Source organism: Oncorhynchus clarkii, chromosome 9 (assembly GCF_045791955.1).
Source record: "Oncorhynchus clarkii lewisi isolate Uvic-CL-2024 chromosome 9, UVic_Ocla_1.0, whole genome shotgun sequence".
NCBI lineage: Eukaryota > Metazoa > Chordata > Actinopteri > Salmoniformes > Salmonidae > Oncorhynchus > Oncorhynchus clarkii.
The window spans coordinates 52,412,942-52,436,891 of NC_092155.1; the positions used below are offsets into that span (position 1 = coordinate 52,412,942).

General features: G+C 39.6%; 1 protein-coding gene across 3 annotated transcripts in view; it reads right to left on the reverse strand.

Moving 5' to 3' along the window:
* LOC139416523 (contactin 3a, tandem duplicate 1) overlaps nt 1–23,950 on the reverse strand; it is a 105,715-nt gene that overhangs the window by 32,911 nt on the left and 48,854 nt on the right. For all 3 annotated transcript variants that reach the window (XM_071165225.1, XM_071165226.1, XM_071165224.1), the window contains 6 exons: nt 14,118–14,321; nt 13,737–13,839; nt 12,031–12,215; nt 8,289–8,428; nt 4,457–4,613; nt 1,082–1,232 (listed from right to left, as the gene is read on the reverse strand). In XM_071165225.1, the coding sequence (XP_071021326.1) occupies nt 1,082–1,232; nt 4,457–4,613; nt 8,289–8,428; nt 12,031–12,215; nt 13,737–13,839; nt 14,118–14,321 (940 nt within the window). The remainder of the gene's footprint in view (nt 1–1,081; nt 1,233–4,456; nt 4,614–8,288; nt 8,429–12,030; nt 12,216–13,736; nt 13,840–14,117; nt 14,322–23,950) is intronic.

Here is a 23,950-nt window from a genome sequence, read left to right on the forward strand (position 1 = left end):
ATACATATGATTCAGATAATTTTTGCAAAATTCATACAACATTACTTTGACCAATTGGCACTGCCTTTTCCCTTGTTGCTCGTGCCGGAGGTATTACACCCAGATCTACAGTAATGGAATTAGGTTGTTAGCCAGTTCCATTATACCACAAAGGGGATGTCTAGCTAAAGTTGTAGGTCCACCGATGATTGATCATCGTTTCTTGAGATTTCATCCACTACCCCGGTGCCTCAATTCCTGGCTCATACATTCAGATTTAACAATCCTCTCACTTGACCAACCCAGTGGTAATGAGCTGATGGATCAGAGGATCGATTTGTCTGCCAAAGACTAGAAAGTCCCAATTACCTTAAGTAAACACTTGAACACAGTTCCACAAAAAGCCCAAGACGGCATAGTAGAGTAGTGGAGAAGGGGAAATGGAAGAAGATGAGAAAATATATCAGTAATTCTACAAGACCCCAATCTCATGTTAAATCATTGAATCATGGTAACTGTGTGGCAACAAATGGCTTTGTACTTAGAAGTGTTTGTATGCATCCCTAAGAGCTACTACGTCCGTGTTTCTCAATCTCCAGTCTGTGGGCCTGTGTCGGTCTGTGGGATGTTGCTTACTGGTCCCTGGTCCCAGATGGTTAACTGGCACTAATTGAGTAACCGCTAAATTGGTAGTTGTTTTGCAAGTGGTCCATCAAGGAGGAAAAATCAAAGCTTGCCCTGACACAAGATGAGGGACCATAGTTTGCCACTAGGGAATCATTATTACAATGTATTTAATTTACCTGATACAAAGCATCCTGTAAAATAACGACAAAGTGTCAACATCTCATTTACATATCACACTGCATTTCTCACAAAGTACCGGCATCAGACATGGGTTCAAATAGTATTTTAAACCTTTAAAATACTTTAGCATGCTTGACTGATTCTGTTTAGTGCGATGGATCCAATGAAATAGTCCCAAAAAATCGCAAACAACACCCATCTGGCACTCCAGACAGGCTGAAGTAAATGCAAAAAAATATTTGTATTAAGTACAATTTGAATCCAGGTTTGTGAATGTCCCAGCTTTCCACCATACCTGTGGCTCTCTCGGAGTGCTTCTTTCCCCTTCCTCCAGGAGATCATCCCATGTGGAGACATCTTAGGCCTGCACTCAATCAGCACATCACCCCCCTGCCTGGCCAGGGTCTGAGGCTTCAGCATGTTCTGGGAGAAATCTGGGGCTACAGCTACGAGAGAGATATTAAGAGATGGAGAGACAGATATCAATTGGCTAAAATAGAGGGATTGAAAGAAGAGAGAGAGAAATCAAGAGAGAGCATCCCTCAGAACATATAGGTCACCATATCTATTAGGTAGGTCAGCTAACCACACGTCCTCCATAGACACCACACACGCACACGCGCGCACAAACACACACACACACACACACACACACACTTGGAGAGGGCGTTCATTTAAGAAAGATGCTTCATAGTTTTAGAACGCCTTGCAGTTTTCCTTGCTGGGGTGTAATACATCAAGCATTCAGCCGTGGGGCTTTGACAAAAAAGAAAAGATGTAAAACGAGGGGAGGCTTTGTAGCCACTCCTTTAGGCTTTAATTACTAACACTCCAACGTCTGGATCTGTTTTGTATGCATATCGACTCAGCAGAGCGCTCTTCAAAGCCAACACGCTGCCGAGCGACGATGACAGCGCTGAGAACCTGTGCAATGCGCTTTGCAATTATTTCCTGCCACAGTGTTTGAGACAAAAATACAAAAAAATGTCACTTCCTCCCTTTAACCCTTCGCCTATATGGCTAAACTGAAATGTTTCTTACAGAAGAAATATGAAAAGCATATGCATAAGCATGGTAGTAATTGAAAGGGAACAGTTTGGAGGTTATGGGAAAATTATTCAACCAAAGTTGAGGACACAACAGTTTACCTGAGACAAGACAGAATACAAACATTACACGGTTGATTTTATGTGAATTTAAAATGTACTGTACTTTTTGCCACATTTGTTGCTAGTGAAATCTGAAAATACTCTGGATTACATTCAGAACATGATAAGAATATCCCTGGAAAATATGGGGTAGGTCCTCAATGTCTCATCTTTCAAAATACATAAAGTCCTCTTAATTTCCCTCACTCAGTCAACAAAACATTTGCCCAATTAACGGGAAGGATGGGGGCAACTTATTCTCACATGCGGTGCTCAAGTTCAGAACGCCTGTCAGTCAAAACCCATAAAGCGCAGTGAAGCAGACAGCCTGAGCTCTGATGTAATTTATAGCATGTTACTGTACAGCCAATGTGTTTCGATTTAGGCGCTCATCAGTGCCCAAATCTGCTATTTTCAACCCGTATACGGGTAGAGTGTAAAGGGTTAATATCTACAGACCAACAGATATTTTCATTCAATTTGTCCAAGGTTTTTCGGAATAATTATGCTCTCATTCTCTACACCACCATGACATTAGTTGCTCTAATGAGGAACAAGTCATTTCACTCTCATACCTTAAAATAGGGGTTCTGAAAATTCTTCAGCCTGGGATCCAAATGAGAAATGTGTGAGAAAAAATGCGTGCCTGGTTGGTATTCGGCCATGATTACTACAAGATTACAAGGGGGCCCCCGTCTTGATGGCAAAAAAAATACATTTCCTACAATTCTGCACATTTTGCCAAGTGGTGGAGAGAAATCTTTGCCATTTTAAAGCTAATTTCCTGCAATTCTACACATTTTGCCATGACTCATGCCATGTTAATATAATATCTTAATGACAGTGACTAACACGCACGTGCCCTGTGTGCCTGGCTGGTATTCAGTCATGATTACTACAAGATTACATAGCTGGCTAGACTAATTTACCAGTCTAAACATTGTTAGCTGACATGGCTAATTGCGTGACAGTCAGTGACTGACATAACAATAGAAAAACTGCTGAAGTACAACATTTCATAATTGCACCTTGTGTTTTCTATTATTCTAACTATCAACAAACAGTAAGCTGAGATCCAAAAACTCAGACATGTCCGCAAGCCACTTTGGGTCGAGACCCATATTTAAGAAAGGCTGCCTTAAAAGTCTTGGGGCTTGATTCAATCCATAACGCGGAATATCTGAGTTGTAGCGCAATTGACATTTAAAGGCAAGGTTACGCGTTTGCGGAGATTGCATCCACGGTAAACGCTGCATATGTCGGCTTAATCGGAAATTACCTTTAAGGCCTAGATTCAATCAGTTCCAGCTCTAACCTGCTATAACCAACAACTATATAGCAGTTTCATTGTTTTTGTTTAGACAAAGTCAGAGGTGTATAGTAACGGCGTTGGAGCAGTTGAATTGCTGAGCAGCTGCTCTTGTCATCATTGTCATGAAACCACACCAGTCCTTAAATCACACCTGTGTTAGATGTTCAGAACGAGAAAGTGTAGGTTACATAAAAATAATGACACTCAAAATGAAAACCAGTAAACAAAATAATAAGGATATACAGTATATCAGCCTAATCGAGGTATAGATTACAACACACATTCCAGTGTTCAAACTTGTAAACAAGGCTGCATGGGATTATTACAAATGCGACTCGGCGCATCTGCCAATGTTCACGATAGGTATAACACCGGGAGCCACTTGCGAATTTGACAGCTCCAACGCAGTTACACCTCCGACATCGCCTAAATGAAAACAATGAAACTTCTATGCAATTGTTGGTTATCGCAGGTTAAGGCAGAACTGGTTGACTCCAGCCCTAAATGTCAACCACACTACAACACAGATCTTCCACGTTAAGGATTGAATCGACCCTGTGGTTTCCTCCAAGATTTAGACTATGGGAGGATACATGTTGTTGGATTCGACATTTTAAACATTGAGATATTAAATAAATGATAGGAAAGAAGTATAGAATCAAAGGAGAAAGAGACTGGGCCTCCGTAGAAAGACAGATAGCTGTGGAATGTGTTGGAATGTGTTGGGGGACGGGAGCAGAGCAACAGTTGAGATAGGGGAGACAGATGGGCATCTATGGACTAAGGGAAGGAGGGGTTGAGGTCAGGAGGTGAGGTCAGTTCCCCTTAAGGGAGTAATCAGGGTTTGGTATCTGGTTACCTTCTTTCTGTTGAACAATAAGATGTAAGGATTGGAGAGAGAAGGAGGAGTGTCCTAAAGTAGGATGTATATAACTGTGATGGCGAGAAATGTTTTACTGTCTGAATACAGCTGTACAGAACCTTTGGGAAATATTCAACTTGGTTAAAACTTCTCTAGTGTCCGTGAGCTATTTACTCTGAAAAATAAGAACCTAACACTGTATAGCGTGCAGTATGGCCTTAAGTGGCTTCAACACTATTCAATTGCAAACCTTGCTAGTGACCATAGCTACTGAAGAGAGCTAGTTATGCAGCTGAATGACGATGACAATGACAACAATGATGATGATAATGGCATGCTGAATCTTACCTATAACTCGGAGTTCAGTGTTGGTGAAGACCCGACCATGTTTATTCTCTGCAACACACTGGTACATCCCAATGTCGGCCAGCTTCAAGCTGCTGATGGTCAGGACTCCGTTGTTCACTTGCACTCTGTCCTGAAAAAGAGACACCCGGTTTTCCATCTGAAAGTCAGAGAGAGAGCTATTGTACTCATAGTACTCACAGGATGCCTTCAACAGATTCAAACCACTGAGAGAAAAACAATGTAGGGCAGGATACTAACACACAGACACCCATGTATACCCGACAAGACTTGCCACCAAAGGTCTCTTCACAAACTCCAAGTCAAGAACAGACTATGGGAGGCACACAGTACTACATAGAGTCATGACTACATGGAACTCTATTCCACATCAGATAACAGTAGAATCAGAATTTAAAAAACAGATAGAAATAAACCTTATGGAACAGCGTGATGGGACACACACACACACAGGTACAGACACACACACACACGCACACAACCGCCAGCACACGCACTCTAAACACATACCGTACGTACACATGGAGTTTGTATTGTAGATATGTGATAGTAGAGTATTGGCCTGAGGGCACACACTTAATGTGTTGTGAAAAAATTTATGAAATGTAATGTAATATTTTACATTGTATATAACTGCCTTAATGTTGCTGGACACCAGGAAGAGCAGCTGCTGTTGGGGATCATTAATAAATACAAATACTTGGTGACATTTTAAGGTTTGGTGTTCAAATGAAAGATGCTCCCACACACTGTGCTTGCAAAGTATCATTTATATTTATTGCTTCTCTATACTGTATACTTTAGGTTTGGTAACATTTGGTTTGAGGCCCTTTGACGAAGGGCTGAACCAAATTAAGTGTTACCTCACGACTTAAAAATGGCAAATAAGGAACGGATGATATATGAAACAGCAAATTATAAGCAGTTTATGGGCACAAAATAAGGGCTGTGTGTGGACACTTTAAATAATATTCCATGGAAACGGGTGTATTCCGTTGGAAGACCTGATCTAATTTCAGCTGTAGCCACTACTTCTCCTCGTCAGGGGGGTGGTAATTAAAATACTGCTAATTTTCTGGGGTCCTAATAAGCCCATAGGGGATTATTCTAACCCCCTCTGCTAAAAATGTTCCTGAAACCTCATCAAATGATAGTTTAAATGAACAGTCCCTGTGGAATTAATCAGGAACATAATAGACTTGCTAAATCTGGGATGACCGTCTTATTCAGAAGAGCTGTTTGTTATGCAGGATCAAAAATAATATTGAGTTGATAAGACGCACGCGTGAATGCAAGTACAGAAACACACACACAAACACACAAGCACGCACGCACAAACACAAACAGAATGTGGATGACATCCGCTTCTTTCCTCCTCTATTCTCTCTTTGACCTTTATGAGAATTGCCACTGCTTCCTACGCCCCTTTTATAGTCGTGTCAATTTAGTCGAGCTACACTCATTGTTCTTGCCCTTGATCTTCTCCATTGAGTGCAGCCAGTCTTTTAATGTCATTGAGAGAGCAGTTCCGGAGGGACCATCCTGCACTCTGTCTGTTGTCTGAAAGCATTACTGCTCTGCCTCTTGAAAATACAGGGCTGTCCCTTACCATCAGTGAGTGACCCTGCTGAGGGGCCCTTATGAGTCTCAGTCATGCGATGGGCGAGTGGCTGACTCAGTGTTAGAGGCTGCGAGAGGGGGCTGTGCATGCAGCACTTGGGATGGCACAAAGCGTGAGTCTCTGTATCTCTACCAGTGTGTGTGTGTGTGTGTGTGTGTGTGTAGGGGTTGAGCCTCACTGTTCCATTCGGTGCCCAGCATTGTCCACTTGAACATTGTTAGATGAGTTTCTGCCTGGATTCTAGCTCTTACCAGAGAAAATAAATGGAGGCATACGTCTGCTTTATGGGCATCATTAATTAAGCTTGACGATTCTCTGATTTTAGCAGTATTTTACGATGATGGTTGAAAGGCCATTTGAGCACCTCATGTCGTATGAAATGGATTTAACGATCCCATCACTGGCACTGCTAGGTGAGCAGACACAAAAAACAGCAATGATTCCAAAGTCATGTTTGTGACTTTAGAGGGCATTTGTAAAAATCGGAACACCTTGAGATGCACTCATTAATTTGTCCAGGGCTAGGTGTTGAGTGGGGAAATATGTGTATGAGAAGGTCCTCGTTTCACGAGGTGACATTTTAAGTTACAGCCCTACTCAACGCCATCTACTGCCCTTGGCGTCTAGCCAACATTAGGAACAGTCGGAGCAAAAAGACTGTGCCGGACAGATCCATTGTAATGAGGAATAACAAATGGTACCTTTCCCCTTCCTTTCCTCCAGAAGAGGCTATAAGGACACTCCTGACCTGTAAAATGACTAACCAAATTCGGAAACTGAGCCTTACCTTAACCCTAACCTTAACCAAACCCTTAACCCTAACCTTAACCAAACCCTTAACCCTAACCCAATTTGAACTAACTCTGAAATGAAACATCGTTTTGCAGATCACGAGTGTCCGTGTAGCCTTTTCCCTTTCCTCTCCTCTCCCACTACACCGCTGACCTTTAAGTTTGGGAAATTGATTATTAAATGCTGCCACGGTTGACGCTGGCATTTAGAAAATGGTAACACCACAGCTCATTAACACAGCCACATGTATGAAAAGTGTGTTACCTTTCCTCCGCCGACCGATATTTGGAATAGAATATGTGATTTGAAAGTCAATAAACGCTGAGGTACACCGGTATACTAACAAGTGTTTTATGTGGTCCGGGATATGTGGTGACCAACACTTGACCTTCGAAAGACCCTCTCAATTGCACCTAACAATTGCACATTTGAGACTGCTGACCACCTTTGAGATACCAAACCAAGTCTACTTCAACATCAACGCAACTTGATTCTTAAATCAACTAAATGGACACCTGTTCACTTGTAAAAAAAAGAAGTGTTTAACACATTTCCTGTTTAACACAGTGGAAGGTTTATTACGCAATTCCAACACTGACATTATATGTGTCTGTGATTCACGGGATTTATCACAATAACAAACTAAGCCAAATGCATGAATGTGAAATCTACTCAGTGTGATAAGGCTTCTCGTTTCCTTTCCCTGGGGAGAAGTGGCTTAATGGTAAAAACTTGAAAGAGCAGATAGGAGAGATTGAAAAACAGATTACTGCGGGGCTCAGTGTTTGACGCAAGCAGAAAATTGCATCACTTTGGCTCATTCGCAAAACAAACTCACCCTGCTACACAGACATGTGGGCCTTTTTCAATTGGATGCTAAGATTCTGCAAGCTCTTCCAAATAGAATGACTATGCTTTGTTCTTCCACCCACCCAGTCATGTCATTGCTCACTATAATAGCAATGTCCTTTCTCACAAAGCAACAATATGGTCAAGAATTTGGATGAAACATTTTGCATTATGTATGAGTAAACACTTTGATTTACATTGGTCATGTCCCAGGTTCTTATACTATAGTATTACAATTAATAAGTCTGATAGGCTTTGTCCGTTCTAGTAATTTGAGTAATTTGTAACCTCTTATGAATACCCTCTTCATAATGCATTAAAAGCACATTTATAATGCCTTATGAGGTATGCAAAATGCTCTATAATGCACACCATAGGTGCAACTAGCTGCTCGCATTCTAATTCAATGTTTAAAAAAAAAAGTTAGGTCACATTGTGGTATTGCAGTATCACCTAGTGATAGTTTATCACAAAAACCTGTACTGCAATAAAACAATTTTTGTTAAAGAATTGAGACTGGCTTCCCTCCAACTCTCACAGGAAAACACTCACCTCCATTGTGTCCAGAGGCTCGCCGTTTTTCAGCCATCGGTACGAGGACTTCGGCTTGGCACTGGCCTTGCACTCCCACACCAGGGTGTCATCGATTGGCTTCTGAGCATCCTGAGGCTCCTCGATCAGGTGAGGGGGAGCTGCAAGGTCCACAGTATACTCAATGAATTAACATTGCCAGGATTCTGGATGGTGGTTTAATATTGAAAATGGGTTACAGTTGTGAACATAAATCAATTAATCAACCAAGCAGGCAATTAGTTAATTAATAAAGCAACCAACCAAGCAATTCATTAATCAACTTCCCATTAACCCACATCTGACCCCAAAAGAAGCAAAAAAACAAAAACAGCAATAAAAGGTTCTATAGCAGAGCCCATATACAGCTCTCTTGTCACAAATTTTTAATGAAAAGTTTACGGATTGGTGATTGGCTTAGGTTAGTTCATATTGACTCGACACATTATTGTGAATTACTGCTAAGTGAAGTGGATGTGAGTCTAAGGCAGCAGCATTAATGACACTATAGGATGCCTGTATTTTCTAATTTGAAATTAAAATCTATTGGAAAATGGTGGTGCATTTAAAATGGTGGTTCTTGTGTCACATAAATTACTACTGCCTTATCTTCCAGCCTGGCCTCAAAGCCATACGAAGCATACTATACATATTGTTGTGCACCTCCAAGACATATGATATGTACTAATGGTCTCTAGACTTTAGTTACTTTAGACATAAATGTACTGTAAGTAGTGAGGTTTGTCGGGGAGGATGGGTGGGCCTACACCGCAACCGTCTAGCAATTCAAAGGTTGCGTGTTTGAGTCATGTCAGTGACAACTGCAGCATTTTAGCTAACCCTTCCCCAAACTCTTTTCCTAACCTTAACTTAATTCTCCTAACATTTCAAGTACATTTTTCGAACCTTTTTCGTTTAAGTTTCCTAAACATTTAATGTAAATGATCCTAACCTTTGTCTTTATTTCACCTTACCATAAATTCTCCCTGTAAAAGTCCTTTGTAATTGTCCTTTGTTGTTATGATGCAACAAGCAACCTTGTCTCAGAGAAAGATGTATAATACTATATGTCCTCCAAAAAGTAATATGTGTTACTTCATACAATTCATATGCTATTTTACGACCGGGAAAGACATATGATACTATACGTTATTTAAATCATATGATATTGTATGACCGCTATTCCATTCATAATGTGACCTAACGTAACGTAACATATCATACTAAATGAAGAGAATAAATCATACGTACCAAATCATACAAAGCCCTGAGACCAGGTTGTATCTTCCACAAGGATAGGGGCAGATTCATGGCCTTTGAGTTAACACATAAATACTGTATGCTGGCCAAGGGGTCAAGGACACCTATTCGGTGTGTGTTTTTGTGCGTTTGTGTGTGCATGCAAGCAAGTTTGTAAACTACGTTTCTGTTGTGTTATTTAGTAGCTAACATACTGTTAGTATCCTGTGATAAACCTGAGAAAACAGACAACGACAAGAGTACTGTACCATGTCTACATGGGTTAAATTTGTATGAGCTACTAAGTTTCATCTATTATTGGAAGACTGTTCTGTACATACTCCTGAGTGATTGATATACAGTATATTGTGTTGAATCATGATAGCTGTCATATTGTCATGTTGTACTCATCTTTCTTGCACTAACACTTGCATTTCTATCTTCTTACTAGCACTGACTTTGCTGATACTGTAGAAGTTTTATTGAAGAACGTTTTTACTCGCAATGCCTATGTGGTTGTCTTACCTACCTTAGTTGATTGCACTGACTGTAAAAAATGTAAATGAAAATGTCATGTGAATAAGGAATACCTCCAACACTTTTACACCTGTCCAACATGCTTATTGTAGTGAGACTTTTTGAAGCACTTCTTTGGAGGAGACTATACTCTTCAGAGATATGTCCAAAAACGTACAATAGCACTCAATCAATCACTTAGATCTGGACTTAGTTGCCAGGAAGGACTTGGGGTGTTTTATGTTGATGATTTATCTTTGTATTTCTTATCTCCTCTAACATAGGTTTGCTGAATTCATAGTTCAAAGTGAATGTTTGACAACCATATAAGGATGAAGAACTGTTTTGCAGCTTTTTGAAAGAAATAGGGCTTTAATTCCATTATTTAAAAACAACCTTTCCTCAACTGAATTTATTTTACAAATATCTACGGTATGATGAATGTACTGGGAAGAATCCAAGTCCCAACCATTGGTGAATTGAAAATAAATTACTGGATGAAGAAAATACAAAATGACAACCTCCCCAAGAATTACAAATGAGACCACCAAGAGTAGGTAATGGAAAGGAGACACAACTGTGAGGGTACTTTTTAAGTCAATTATATCCAAAAGCAGGCCTATTCATATGTCATCCAACCTGTGAAACAGGATTTTATTTAATACACTTAATGGAACTTTGAAGGGCAATTAAGAGCGAAATTGAAAGAGAGGGCCCCATATTGTTCCTGTGCCAGCAGCAGGGGATGTTGTGCTTCAAGTCCAGATCCCCCATATTGATTATCTTATTCCTCTATACAGCTGATGGATGCCCCACAAGCTCCTGTCTATGGGATTTCAAAAGGAGATTTTTATCACCTGGCAAGAGGCCAGTCAGTGTAGCTGGGAGAAAAAACAGACTAAAAGCTTACAAGGACAAACAAGCCTCCACAATGCACCACTCAGAGATGGAGAAAGTATCAAGACCACGTCAGGTTTTGGTCAAAGTACAATATGTTTCTATCTACCCACTGGTACTGGAAAATGTATTATCATATTAAAGACATCTCCTTTTGAATACAAATTGGTAATTCATGATTTTATAGCCCACCCCTCTGTAAAGCCTTGTGGGGATCCTCCACTAATGCATAAACAATAAAATAATAGGCAGAAATACTGTAAAACCTTCAGAGTGGCCATTAAAAGCTTTCTCAGTAAATGGGCCATAAGTCCAGTCTGAGTACTGAAAAATCACCTGGCCCTGAAGGGATACATAAATCTCTAAGGACTCACTACAGCCTCTGTTTAGCCTCTGGCACAGCTTGTCAAGAATGAAATATGATAAAACCTTAATTTACAACCCCATTCCACTATATGATGCAGTTATACAGCCAGTAAAGAAAAAAAGTGTTGAACATTTGTAACATGCAGGATATGCACCCAGGTCTCCCACAGAAGCAACCAACATCTTAGACCATTAGACCAAGAGGAAATTCCCTCTCAGGCCAAGGGCAGACACTGGTTTTGAAGTTTGCAGGCGGGGCTACCTCATCATGTGATCATGACGGACTCATGTCCGCTACAGATTCACAACAAATATAAGACATTTTACCAAAAACTATTTGCAAACTTTTTTCATCAAGCTATTTTACATAACACTGATAATTAATGACTTTTTCAGTGAATTCTTTACAGATATGTACTGTAATATGACTGGAACAATTGTGCAACATCACACTGTGGATGCTATTTGCTACCTCATGATCTACAACAGAAGGAGGTAAGAGGATCGGAGTCTAATATTTTACAAATCTCTGATAAAGTGGGAACTCAACCTTGCTGCATCAGAATTTTCATAAAAATACCTCTTATGAAAAGATGGTTTCTGAAAGAGAAGGGAAATTAAGTTGTGTAATATGACTCCATAGTTTTTTCCCCCCAGTTTATTTTCTTCAAAACTCTACACAAAACCCAGAGTGACTCTTACCCACCATAGAAAGAGAGCTTTCCTTTAACCGAGTTCCTCCCTTTGGAGTTTTCAGCAACACATTCGTACAGGCCTGCATCTTCCTGCTGGAAGTAGGGGATCTCGAGCACTCCGCTGGCCTTGTTCAAGTCCACCTTTCGTCCAACTGCTACCCCATCCACTCTTCTCCAGCTAATGGTTGGAACTGGGCTAGTTACACACAATAATAGAGAATACGGTGTAAAAACCTGAATAGCCCTTTTCAAGTGAATGTATCTGTTTTTGTACATGTGTTTATTTCATCGGCCAGTCGGCGTTGGACTTAAAATAGTTCATTGGCTGGAAGGATCATTTGGAATGTGATTTGATGATATTACAGCAAATTGAGGAAGAAGGGGCCGGTCTTTGAGAGGAGAAACCAGCCAGCAAATGAACTCTTCCCTGTCCAATGCTGTCTTGTTAATTAAATAAACACTGCTCTATAAATCATATCACACAGTGTGCTCAAGGCTTAACATCTGGTTGATTTTGTTTTGTGACTAGTGTGATGGAGCACAGCATGTCTGCTTAGCAGTATAGCTTCCTCCCCATCTGGGTACACTGTCCGTACAATGGCTCAAACCAGTGACCTCCGCCTCACAAACACAACTGCCCACTTGACAACGTACTAGCAAGTTGTGCCATCAAAAACCTAGCAATTCTGCAGCACAAGTGGAGACATTTAAAGCTTTGGAATAGAGCAGGGCGATATGGACAAAAAGTAGTATCATGATAAATTGGCCCATTTAATTCAATAAAAATAAATGTGTTTTTTTTTATGCACAGTTACTTTTCATTAGTGGCAGTGCTCTAGACTAACTTTTTCCAGTGTCATTAAGAAGTAAGGCAAGAAGTTAGCTATTTCATCTAACATGTTCAGGGAATCCATGATCGATATTTTTATATGCAACATTCCAAAATAGTATCCAGAATAATCAGATTTCATTTGGGCTATTTAGAGATGAATTTGACTAGATATTCTATAACCTATGGCCTATAGCCTATATGCTATATAATTCACCACCTGAGGAAGTGGGAACTAAAAACACATTAGCTAAATTGCTAACTCTAAATATGATATTCTTGCTAGATAGCCATGTAATTGATCTAATTGATCTAATGGTAAATGTCATTTCCTACAAAAATGCCTCATTGGTAGGCTTATAGGCAGAGGTGTGGACTCGAGCCACATAACATAGACTACTCAAGTCGCAAATTTGTTGACTTGAGACTCATCTTGATAGAAAATAAAATAACTTAAGACTTGACTTGGAGCCTCAAGACTCAACTTGAGACTGATGACTTGAAAAACTGTCAAGTGAGGTAGCGGATTGCTGAACAGTATGCAGCGCAATCGTCAAATTGTAGAGAGAGGATTTCCATTAATAAATATGCAGCTCCAAAAATGGTCTACCGATCAAGAATATAAACTCTTTACTTTGCAAGCTAACAAGTAATAGGGCATCAAGCCACAATTGCTAGCATAGGCCTTTTGGTAGGCTATGTCAAAAAGGTTAATGAACACTACTGTTCAGAAACCAAAAAATCTGCAGAAACACCGTGTAGCCTAATCACTGAAAATAACCGATGGAAGTCTGCAATTTTCAGTTTATCGACCCAGCCCTACTGTGGAGTGAGTTTACATTATGATCTTAACTCTGTTATTCTAGTGTGATACAGATTAGGACCTACTTTCCCAGTGCAAAACACTCCAGTTTGACAGTGGAACTCTTGGCCACAGGTATGACGTCGGGAAGCTGGATTTCAATCTTTGGCTCATATTCACCCATTACACCTAAAAGAGTAGCAATAAACAGGTAACATACATAACACATTTAATTAACAAATCATTAAACAAATCATTAAACAAATAGGCATTCCAGTTCAGGTGGGTGAGCTGCAATATTGAATAGTGTGTTTGTTTGTTTGCGGTTTGTTCGCTTATGTTATTTATTTACAAACCTCTTCACTGAAGAACACAGTAATGTAAAAAAGTATGATGTTACTGTTTGGAAATCGTTTGATGATACAGCATGTGTAATGTTCACCAGTGGTACACTTTGAGAGCCCTACCATCAACACGTAGCACTAAAGGGGTGGGGGGGCCTTGAATGCTACTTTTGGTGACTGTGTTGGTCACCACACAGGTGTAATTGCCCACGTCTGATGGCTCCACCATGGCAATGTACAGGTTACCCGTCTTTTGAGATACAAAGCGACGAGTGTCTTGCATCACAAAGGATGGGTACTCATTAAAGATCCAGGTGAAGGTGAGCTCTGTGGGAAGAAGGGGGAGTATAAATATATGAAGAGTTTCATTCCAAAACGCTATGTAACCATTTTCAGATACGTTGGTAAATTAGCTATTGTTGTTCTGGGTTTTTTCACTATCATTGCATAGTGTTGAATTTGTTTAAAATCAATCACTTGATTATTTTTTTTGCTGCAAAATGCTATACATCTGCCTCAGTCTCAGATATATAAGTAGTACTGCTAGGTTTTGCACAGTCAAATGTACCACATCTAAAAAATGTATAAAGACATTTACAAATTATACATTTGTGACATAAATATTATTAACACATTTAAATAATAACTCAAGAGTAATATGAGATCTGTATGTAAAACATTTACATTTGACATTTTAGTCATTTAGCAGATGCTCTTATCCAGAGAGAATTCATGAATGCATTCATCTTAAGATAGCTAGGTGAAACAACCACATATCACAGTCATATACTGTATACTGTATACAAACTTTCCATTACAGCTAAACCAGTGGCGGTCAGTGCCGTTTAAGATTAGGGAGGACGTTTTTTTAATGAACATGGTCTTATTTCTATTACAGCATTTTGGATGACAGGCTGTCATTCATATTGCACTCACCCAGCTCAATGTACAGTAACATCAATAGCTATTTGAATTTCCCTATACCCATCATGTGGATGCTACAACCTAGCCTATAAATGAAAGTTTATAACGTAGGTGCACAGGTAGAGAAACACATTGGAGTAATCAAGGTGACAGACAATTACATATTCAATACTGCTTTGAACACTCTTGCGTGCATCAAGCTGATCTACGGTGTAATCATTTGTCCAAACTGTGGCAAAACAAATTCGGGTAGATACATCCCTGTTTAATTTCGTTTGCTTCTGTTTAAGAAAAGTTTTGCAACAGAATTGGCGGAATGAATACACCCCTGATCATCCGCACACACAATTCACTTTCATAGCAGCCATACAAACAGCATCCTCACATCTACGCACTCCTTTTCTCACAGTTTCCCTTCGCTTGAGGACTTCAGTGCACAACACAACAGCTGTCTGTGACCAGGCAAAAAACCTCTCGAAGCCAAACCTTCATACCATAACTGTTACACACAGTCTACAATGTTGTCACCATATTAGCTAACATCATAGTCAACATAGCTAATAAAACTACCGCCTTAGTAAACCCCAATCCAATCCATGTGTACAATCACACAGTAGTAGTACATAAATCCATTTAGCAGTTATACCGTGAGAACCATGAGCTTCCTAGGTTTTGCATTGAAGTCACTGTACCCAGAGGAGTACAGAAAATAGATGCCCTCTGGCTACACCATGGTGCTTCCCTACAGAGTGCTGTTATCATTACAAAACATTGTGTTTTAATCAGTTATTTGGTGACATGAGAATATTTTTAGTACAGTTTTATCTAAAAAGGATAACTTTAATGTTTCACTGTTTTTATTTGTATGAAATTCAGTAATAGTATGGTCCTTGCCTTCCTCGGAGGATCCTCCACTGAGTCAATGTTCTTCATAGAAGGTCCTGAAGGGCTGCAGTTCCACATGCTTTTTGAGTCCTGTGTAGATCTAGCTAGCATCATAGTATACCCCTCAGGATAGTTTGCTCTGGACTAAGTTGTTTCCCTGTCCCAAAAGCAATCATTCCTGTTGGTAAAGCCTGTTAAATAGATGACTCTGCAGTGTAGTATTGGGAATACTTGTGAAATGAGTTGTGCTCTCATTAAATGAATGAGTGGAGGGTATCAAATACATCAAACACATAGTTTCCATGTGTTTGATGCCATTACATTTGCTCCGTTCCAGACATTATTATGAGCCGTCCTCCCCTCAGCAGCCTCCTGTGATGTACAGGGATGAGTTCCATTGTAGTGATTGCTTGACTATTATTCTGAGAGTGGTATGTAAGTATGGTCAAAGTTAAAGTATGTAATTATTGCATTGACATTCATCAATAAACAATTGCATTGTTTATATTACACACCATGTATTCTGTACCTACAATTGTTGACATAAGCACATTAGTATTGATAAACTTTTTATGTAATGCTTATGATTGCATCCCAATACTATTACAGTAGGCCTACGCATTTAATGTAGATATGTAGCTACTGTAGGTACATATTAAACTGCTTGTGGGGAATAGATAAATACACGTGTAGTATAGGGTCCCCTTTGAGCATCACCTTGGTATACATGACTTGTAGCATCAAAGACTTATTGGTTTGATACATGTACATCTGCTGCGGAGACACAGGCGAAAGATCTTCTTCACCTATTAATAATTACATTCAGTGTTCATCCTGACAAGTCTATGCATTTTTTATGTTTGTTTTTGAAACAACATCATCCAAAACATGCGAGGGGGTGACAAACAGGAATAAGAGGAACAAAAAGGTTACTAATTGATTGGTTAAAGTTGAGTAATGATACCAGAAACAGGAAGCAGGAGCAGAATGCTGAGTCACTCCAGAACTTCTGTGGTTGGTCAATAATGTGCTGTTGACTGACATGGATTGACAGGTATTCCTTTGTGGTTCCATTTAGCTGATATATTATGAAAAGCGGCTTCAATTTCCTTTGAATGGTTAGTGGGTGGATAAATATATAACTGTAGGTACTGCTTGTATTTGGTTGCACAGCCTTTGGCCACAACCTGGTTTCATAGTATGATATGTTACGTTTCATATCAGCATTTAGTATTATTCTCTATGTAAATCCAAGACACTCCATTTATGTTACATTTCATATGGTATGTATTAATTTGTGGATGTCCATCATCCATTTCGTAGGATATGTTACGAATTACAATTCGTATTATATTTGACAAATTTGAAAAACGTAGAATATGTTACGAATTTTCAAAACAAACTGTTACGTATTTTGGTTAAGGTTAGGGTAACGTTTATGAGTTAGGTTAAAGGCTTAAGGTTAGGGCAAGGTTTAGCTAAAAGTGTTACGGTTAGCGTAAGGGTTAAGGTTAGGGGGAGTTTTAGCTAACATGCTAACTAGTTGCAAAGTAGCTCATTAGTAGTAAGTAGTTGAAAAGCTGCTAATTAGCTCAAATTGACCATGATGAGATTCAAACTCACAATCTTTCGGTTGCTAGACGTTCGCATTACATACCTACCAATCTACCCTGACCGACCGACCAACCCGACCAACCACACACCCTACTTTTGTTTGAGGTATCAGCCTCAAGCAAACAGGCATTAGCTGTAAAAACACTGCCCCTCAGTGTCATTCAAACATACTTTTTGATGTTTTATTTTGACTTTATTTTTTATACTTTTATCTTTGACCTTCATTCTATCCCCCACCCAGCACCTCCACTCCCACTTGTCTCTAATTCCACATCCCAACCCTCAGCCCCTCCCACCTACCTCTTCGGATGTCTATGCACCATACATCTTTCAAATATGCTGTGAAGTTTAACAAACAATATCAATCTACAGTGTTCGTCATTTGAGTGTGAACCACTGGTACCATTAATGCTAGTCAGTGCTAGTTTGACTACCATCTTTGAGAAGCATTTGATAGCCTTCAATAGTGGCTGTACTAGAGATTTTTGTGAGAACATAGTATATGTGACTGATTTTAAGAAACTTTGCTTAATTAATTTGATCAATATTATGGTATATTAAGTTTCTATTCGAAGAAAAATTAAAAACCCATTGGGGTTCCGTTAGGATGGAACAGAAAATATTGCGCTGTACAATGTGACAGTCGGGCGTAGGCTACTTAGCTAAAGAATCCCTGTGTCATGTGAGAGACTGGGGTTCAATTCCCTGATGGGGAGGAAGGAGTAGGCCATCCTTGTAAATAAGAATTTGCTCTTAACTGACTTGCCTAGTTGAATAAAGGCTACACTAAGAGCATAACATTTTGACACCCTAATTGTAGTCTAACCAATACCCAAAGAGAAATTTACTCAAAATAAAAATCTCATTGATTTATCAAGACCAGTGCCCATGCTTGTCTCAGAGCAGCGCGAAATTGTGCTAAAATAGTTAAAGACTATTTCTTCTAACTTCAATATGCTCTTTAAATAAATGAGACCTACACCACTTTTAACAGCACATTACTCACTAGTAAGACTGATGTCGCCTACGGTAGGCCTACCGTATATCGAAAAATATGACGTGACTCTCCGCCAATAATTACATAGAGGATTGGAGGATTCTAAATTAAAACCAAAAGCACCCAGCTGTGCCACTGGGGAGGCCCCATCCACAAAGTATCAAAATACAGAGAGGTGTTGGTAAAGGTATATTGTCCTGCTAATAGCCCATCATTGGCTATTATAATACTGTACATGGTGTCCAGGTCAGGATAACCAAAACATTTATTTATTAAAGACAATCAAAAGGAATGTTGGTACTTATTTATTTTTATCCAAATCCATGACTCCATGCTTTTTGTAGGTGCCGCTATATGACAGTGCCATCAACTTGATAATATATAACAATATTTTGGAGATTATTTAGTTTTCAAAAAAACAAAGGTGAGAGATTGTAATCTGAATAAAGGCCAAAATAATATTTGTAAAGGCCAAAACATTTATTTCTGTTTTTAGAGGGAGAAACGCTGGGCCAATTGTGCGCTTCCCTATGGGACTCCCAATCACGGTCAGATGTGATACATAATAATAATAATTTTTGTTGTATTATTAGTTGTCTTTACTGGTGTATTAAACTGAAATTGCAACCAATCACGGCCGGGTGTGATACAGCCAATCTAACTAAGAAATACATTTGACGATAGAATTCTCCCCCTACCCTCCTTCTAGGCAAGTCTATTGTACTGTACCTGCTAATAACCATAATAGTGCTGTAGATCGTCACCGTGTATGTTTGAAAGAATATTTTCCAGTAAGCAACAATTTGTTTACCTTCATTAGACAACTTTGTTCCAATATTTCTGTAATTCAGTGATATGTATTCCCACAATAATTTGTGGATCCATAACTACATAAACATCAGCATTTTGAAAGAGTATTGTTGGGTTCTGAGAATATGAAATATACTTATTCATGTCACTGAGGAAGAGAGAGTAATGTTTACATTATGTCAGGATGTGTTATTATTAGCCATCAGGGATCCTATGGGAGGGATCCTCTGGGAGGAGAAGAGACAGTATGGTACCATTCAACATGACAGCCTTGAGTTGGGGAGGAGTGAGCACTTTGGGGTAGAGGTTCTGTCTAGCAACAGCGATGCATTGGCTGTTCAGATGGTAGGAGGAGACTCAGTCTGGGAGAAGGGGTTAAATATCAGTGCTTGTGTGAAAAATGTCTGTCTGATGCAGCTGTATTGACCCAATGGGCGAATAAACTTGGTTTAAGCTTTCATAGTGTCCGTCGAGTTCTTACTCTGATAATTAGAACCTAATAGTTGGAGCTGCAAGCAGGGTTCTCCACAATTTTCAGTCAAACTAAAGATTCCGAAATCAGTGAAACAGGAGCTGGCACCAGAAATAAAGTAGTGTAGGCACTAGTGAAAGGAAGACGTATGAGAACATGTCTTACACAACTTTTTAATAGAGGCCAAGGATCAAATATTGCGGATTCCTTATGATGAGAAATTGGCTAAATTTGCCACAGGAAAAAGTGTTGGGTTGAATAATTTTTTTGATCTCATGAGACCTTTTATGTGGTTTTATTATGAAATAGATTTCTAGAATGGGCAAACGGGTGGAGGGGTAACAAGGAATTAGCAAAGGGGTTACTAAACCTAAATGTAACTTTACATTTTTTAGTTCATTAACATTGGTTATGGAGAATCAAGGGGGAAAAGAGACCAGTGCATCGTTGGACTCGGTGGCGAGATAAAGTCACCGTGTCTAAGGGTAGTACATGCTAAATAAAGGATACATAAACGATGTTGTGGATTAAAACACACGTTTAATGATTGGAGTATGGACAGTGGATGTACCATTATCATGTTTGGTTTATAATTAATACTTGTGGATTGCCGATTAAAATGTAGCATAGTGAAAGCTAACGAAATGTACACTTTCTTTTCCAGAAGAGGGGGTTTCTTTATCTCGTTGGAATGCTCACGGAGACTGTGGTATTAGGGAGAGCAGTTAGTGATACTCGGCAGTTTTAAGTATAAAAGTTTAGGCCATAAACTGAGTTCCCAGATAAGTAAGGCCTGTTCATGTGTGTTTTTGACCTACTGTATGGTTTACCACACACACACACACAATTTACCGGTTATGAATATGCATTAGTGGTGTTGATACCATGGGATTTATTTAGTGGGGTCTTTCCAATTTGGTTTTACATTGGGTATGCAGAAGGATTGAAATGTTTTAAAGGGTCTCTGAAGGACAGGGAAAGAAAAGGGGAAGGAAATATTTAATGGTGTCGAATGCCCTGTATCCTGACCTACTGGTGCGGCCTGATCAATCTCACTAGAAATGATCGAAACAGGTGGGATTTAATTATAAAATGAATGAGAAACACTAGTCTATATTCTATTTTACCATTACTTTATGAGAGACTATTATTGGAGTTATCAAGAGTTGTAATTCTAAGTTGATTGGTTATTCAAATTAGTTTTTATTTTATTTAACATGTTGTTTTTGAATCACGATGTGAATCATGTGTTTGAAGGGAAAATGACCAGTTCCCTGGGGCCCTGGTCTTTGGGTAAATATACAAATGTATTTTGTTCAGTCTGCATATAGAAGGAAAACTATATGTTAATAAGGGATGACAGTTACTCCAAATGGATTGTGATTTGTGTATTGCTGATGTCATTTCTCTCTTTGTTTCAATATACATTTCACTAGATTGGGTCTACTGGAGTGTGGGATTACCCAATGGGTTAGGGAGCTAACTTCCTGATCTGGTAACTCTTCTGAGAGGTTGCCAGTCAAATATGAGTGTATGAACTAATTTTGAAAATGGTTTCAACAATAACAGTATGTTGTTATGCTCTTTGACATTTGTCGTAGAGATAATGTTATTAAGAAATTGGGAATGTAGTAATTTGTCATATTCTTGTCTGGATTTCCTGAAACTAAACTGTTGTTCTGATCTGTCTTCTCTTGGGGTTATCATGGAAGGTGACGTCAGATAGTGTCTTAAAGCATGTAGGAACAATTTGGTCACAAACAGCTTGTGTGAACCTCAAAACCCTCCCTAACCAGCTGAAGCAAGGCGTTCAATGCGACAGTGATTTTTTTTTTTCAAGACACGCAAGACATCATCAGCTTAAAGGGAAATCTTGTGCTGCAGGCCGCCTGCAGAAACACCCATAATACTTGGATTGCCCCTTATCAGCTCTGCCAGAGGCTCCGCCCCCAACAAGTAGAGCAGGGGGGCAGGGAGCACCCTAGTCTTGTGCCCCGTTCCAGAGGGAATCTGTCAGAGTTCAGTCCGTTAGTAGTCACCATGGCATTTGGATGAGTGTATAGTGATTTGATCCATTTAATAAAATTTGGGCCCATATTTAACTTTTCTAAGAGTGAAAACAGAAAGCTCCACTCCATCCTGTCAAATGCCTTCTCAGCATCCAGTGAAGCCAGCAGGACAGGGGTCTTCTGTGCGTTTACTTGATCAATAATATCAAAAAGACAGCGAATGTTATCAGAAGAGTATCTGTCTCTAATAAATCCAGTTTGGTCCGCTTTTATTATTTTGGGAAGAAGAGTGTTTAGTCTTTTGGCGAGCAATTTGGTAATTATTTTGTAGTCGAAATCCAAAAAGCTTATGGGCCGGAAGGATGAGCAGGATAGAGGGTCCTTGTCTTTTTTGAGCAACACTAATGCGAGCTGTGTGCATTGAGTCTGGGAGAAATCAGTTTTTGCAAAAATCCTCCAGCATTGGCAAGAAGATAGGGCTGAGCTGGGGCCAAAAAGCTACATAGAACTCTGGGGAATCCATCTGGGCATGGGGACTTATTAGGTGAGATGGAGATAATTGCCTCCAGGATCTCCTCAGGAGTGAAGTGGGAGTTGAGATCTTCTTGGTCGGTCTCTGATAGTTTAGGTAGAGAGATTCCCTCTAGGAAAGAGTGGAGTTCTGCCTCCGTGTGTTTTCTCTCAGAGGTATATAGTTTGCAGTAAAAATCATGAAAAGTTAAATGGATCTTTTTTTGGGTCATATGTGACCTCGTCCTCTGCTGTTCGGATAGCCATGATTGTACTCTGACTGCTTAAAAAAAAATAATGGTAAGCAAGCAATCTACTAGGCCTATTGCTATACTCATGGTATTTCTGTTTAGTAAAGAAGCAGCTTTGGCTGCTTTAAGTTGACTCCAGGAGGTGCTGTCTGGGGATTGTTTATGTACTTTTTCACAGCATTCCAGCTCCCTTTCGAGATCTAGCCTGTGTGCTTCCATTGCTTTTTTCTGAGAGGAAGCATATGCAATTAGATGACCTCTTAGTGTGGCTTTAGCAGCGTCCCACATTGTGGCCGGAGAAACAGGAGAATCTTTGTTGTCTTGTGTGTAGTTGTCTATCCATGTAGTTACCAATGTATGGAACACTTAATTTGATAACATGGAGGTGTTGAATTTCCAGCTCTTTGACCTCGAGATGTGTTTGCAGAGGTCAAAGCGGAGGTGGACAAAGGCGTGATCTGAAAGTGCTATGGGTTCGATTGTACATGTGGCTGAATTTATGAAACTCTTTGGGATAAAAATGTAATCTATACAGGAGTAGGTGTTATGAACATTAGAGTAGTATGTATAGTCCATAGACAAGCTATTAGTCTCTCTCCAGATATCTATCAGTCCCATCTCTTTAGTAAGAGAGTTCAATATCTTTGCAGATCTAGGATTTGTGGTGGGGACTTGAGATGATTTGTCTAGGGTTGGGTTAAGGGTACAATTAAAATCTCCGGCCACCACGCCAAAGGAAACGCAATGCTCATTGAACAGGGTTATCATATATGACATGAAAGCAGGAGTATCTGTGTTAGGGGCGTATATATTTAAGATAGTAATTGGTTGACCATACAGTGACCCAGTTATCAAAATAAATCTCCCCTCCGGATCAGATATGTTTTTGTCAATTATGAATGGAACATTCTTATGGATAAGTATGGCTGTACATCTAGTGTTTGATTTGAAAGATGAGAAATACACCTGTTCCACCCAAGCTCTGCAGAGTTTGGCATGTTCGGCATCACAGAGGTGTGTCTTGTAATAGCGCAATGTCTGCTTTTTCCTTTTTTAGAGCACATAGTATCTTTTTCCATTTTATTGCATGACCTAGACCATGGCAGTTCCATGTCAATAGATTTAAGGTACTAGTCATCGTCATCGAACAGTAATCGAACTTTAGTGCAAGTCATGTCTGGGTAAAGGTGGATAATAGTTACAGCTGCGTTCACATAAAAGGAAAATAAATGGTGTACATAAAATAATCTCTGAACACCCCAGCCGAGTTCCCAAACAACTCGACACATCCCGTTGGATCTATTGCCCCCCCCCCTGCTCAGTCTCAATTCTGTGTTCCGAAAAAAACACAAAAAAAACAGGAACAGTTAGCAACGCACAACGTCCCCCCCTCCCCACCAAAGAAATGCCTCATCCTCTCCGCCCCGCATTGAGTAAATGACAACGTAGCCCCCGTCCAGACCATATTAAAAGAGGGAGAAAAT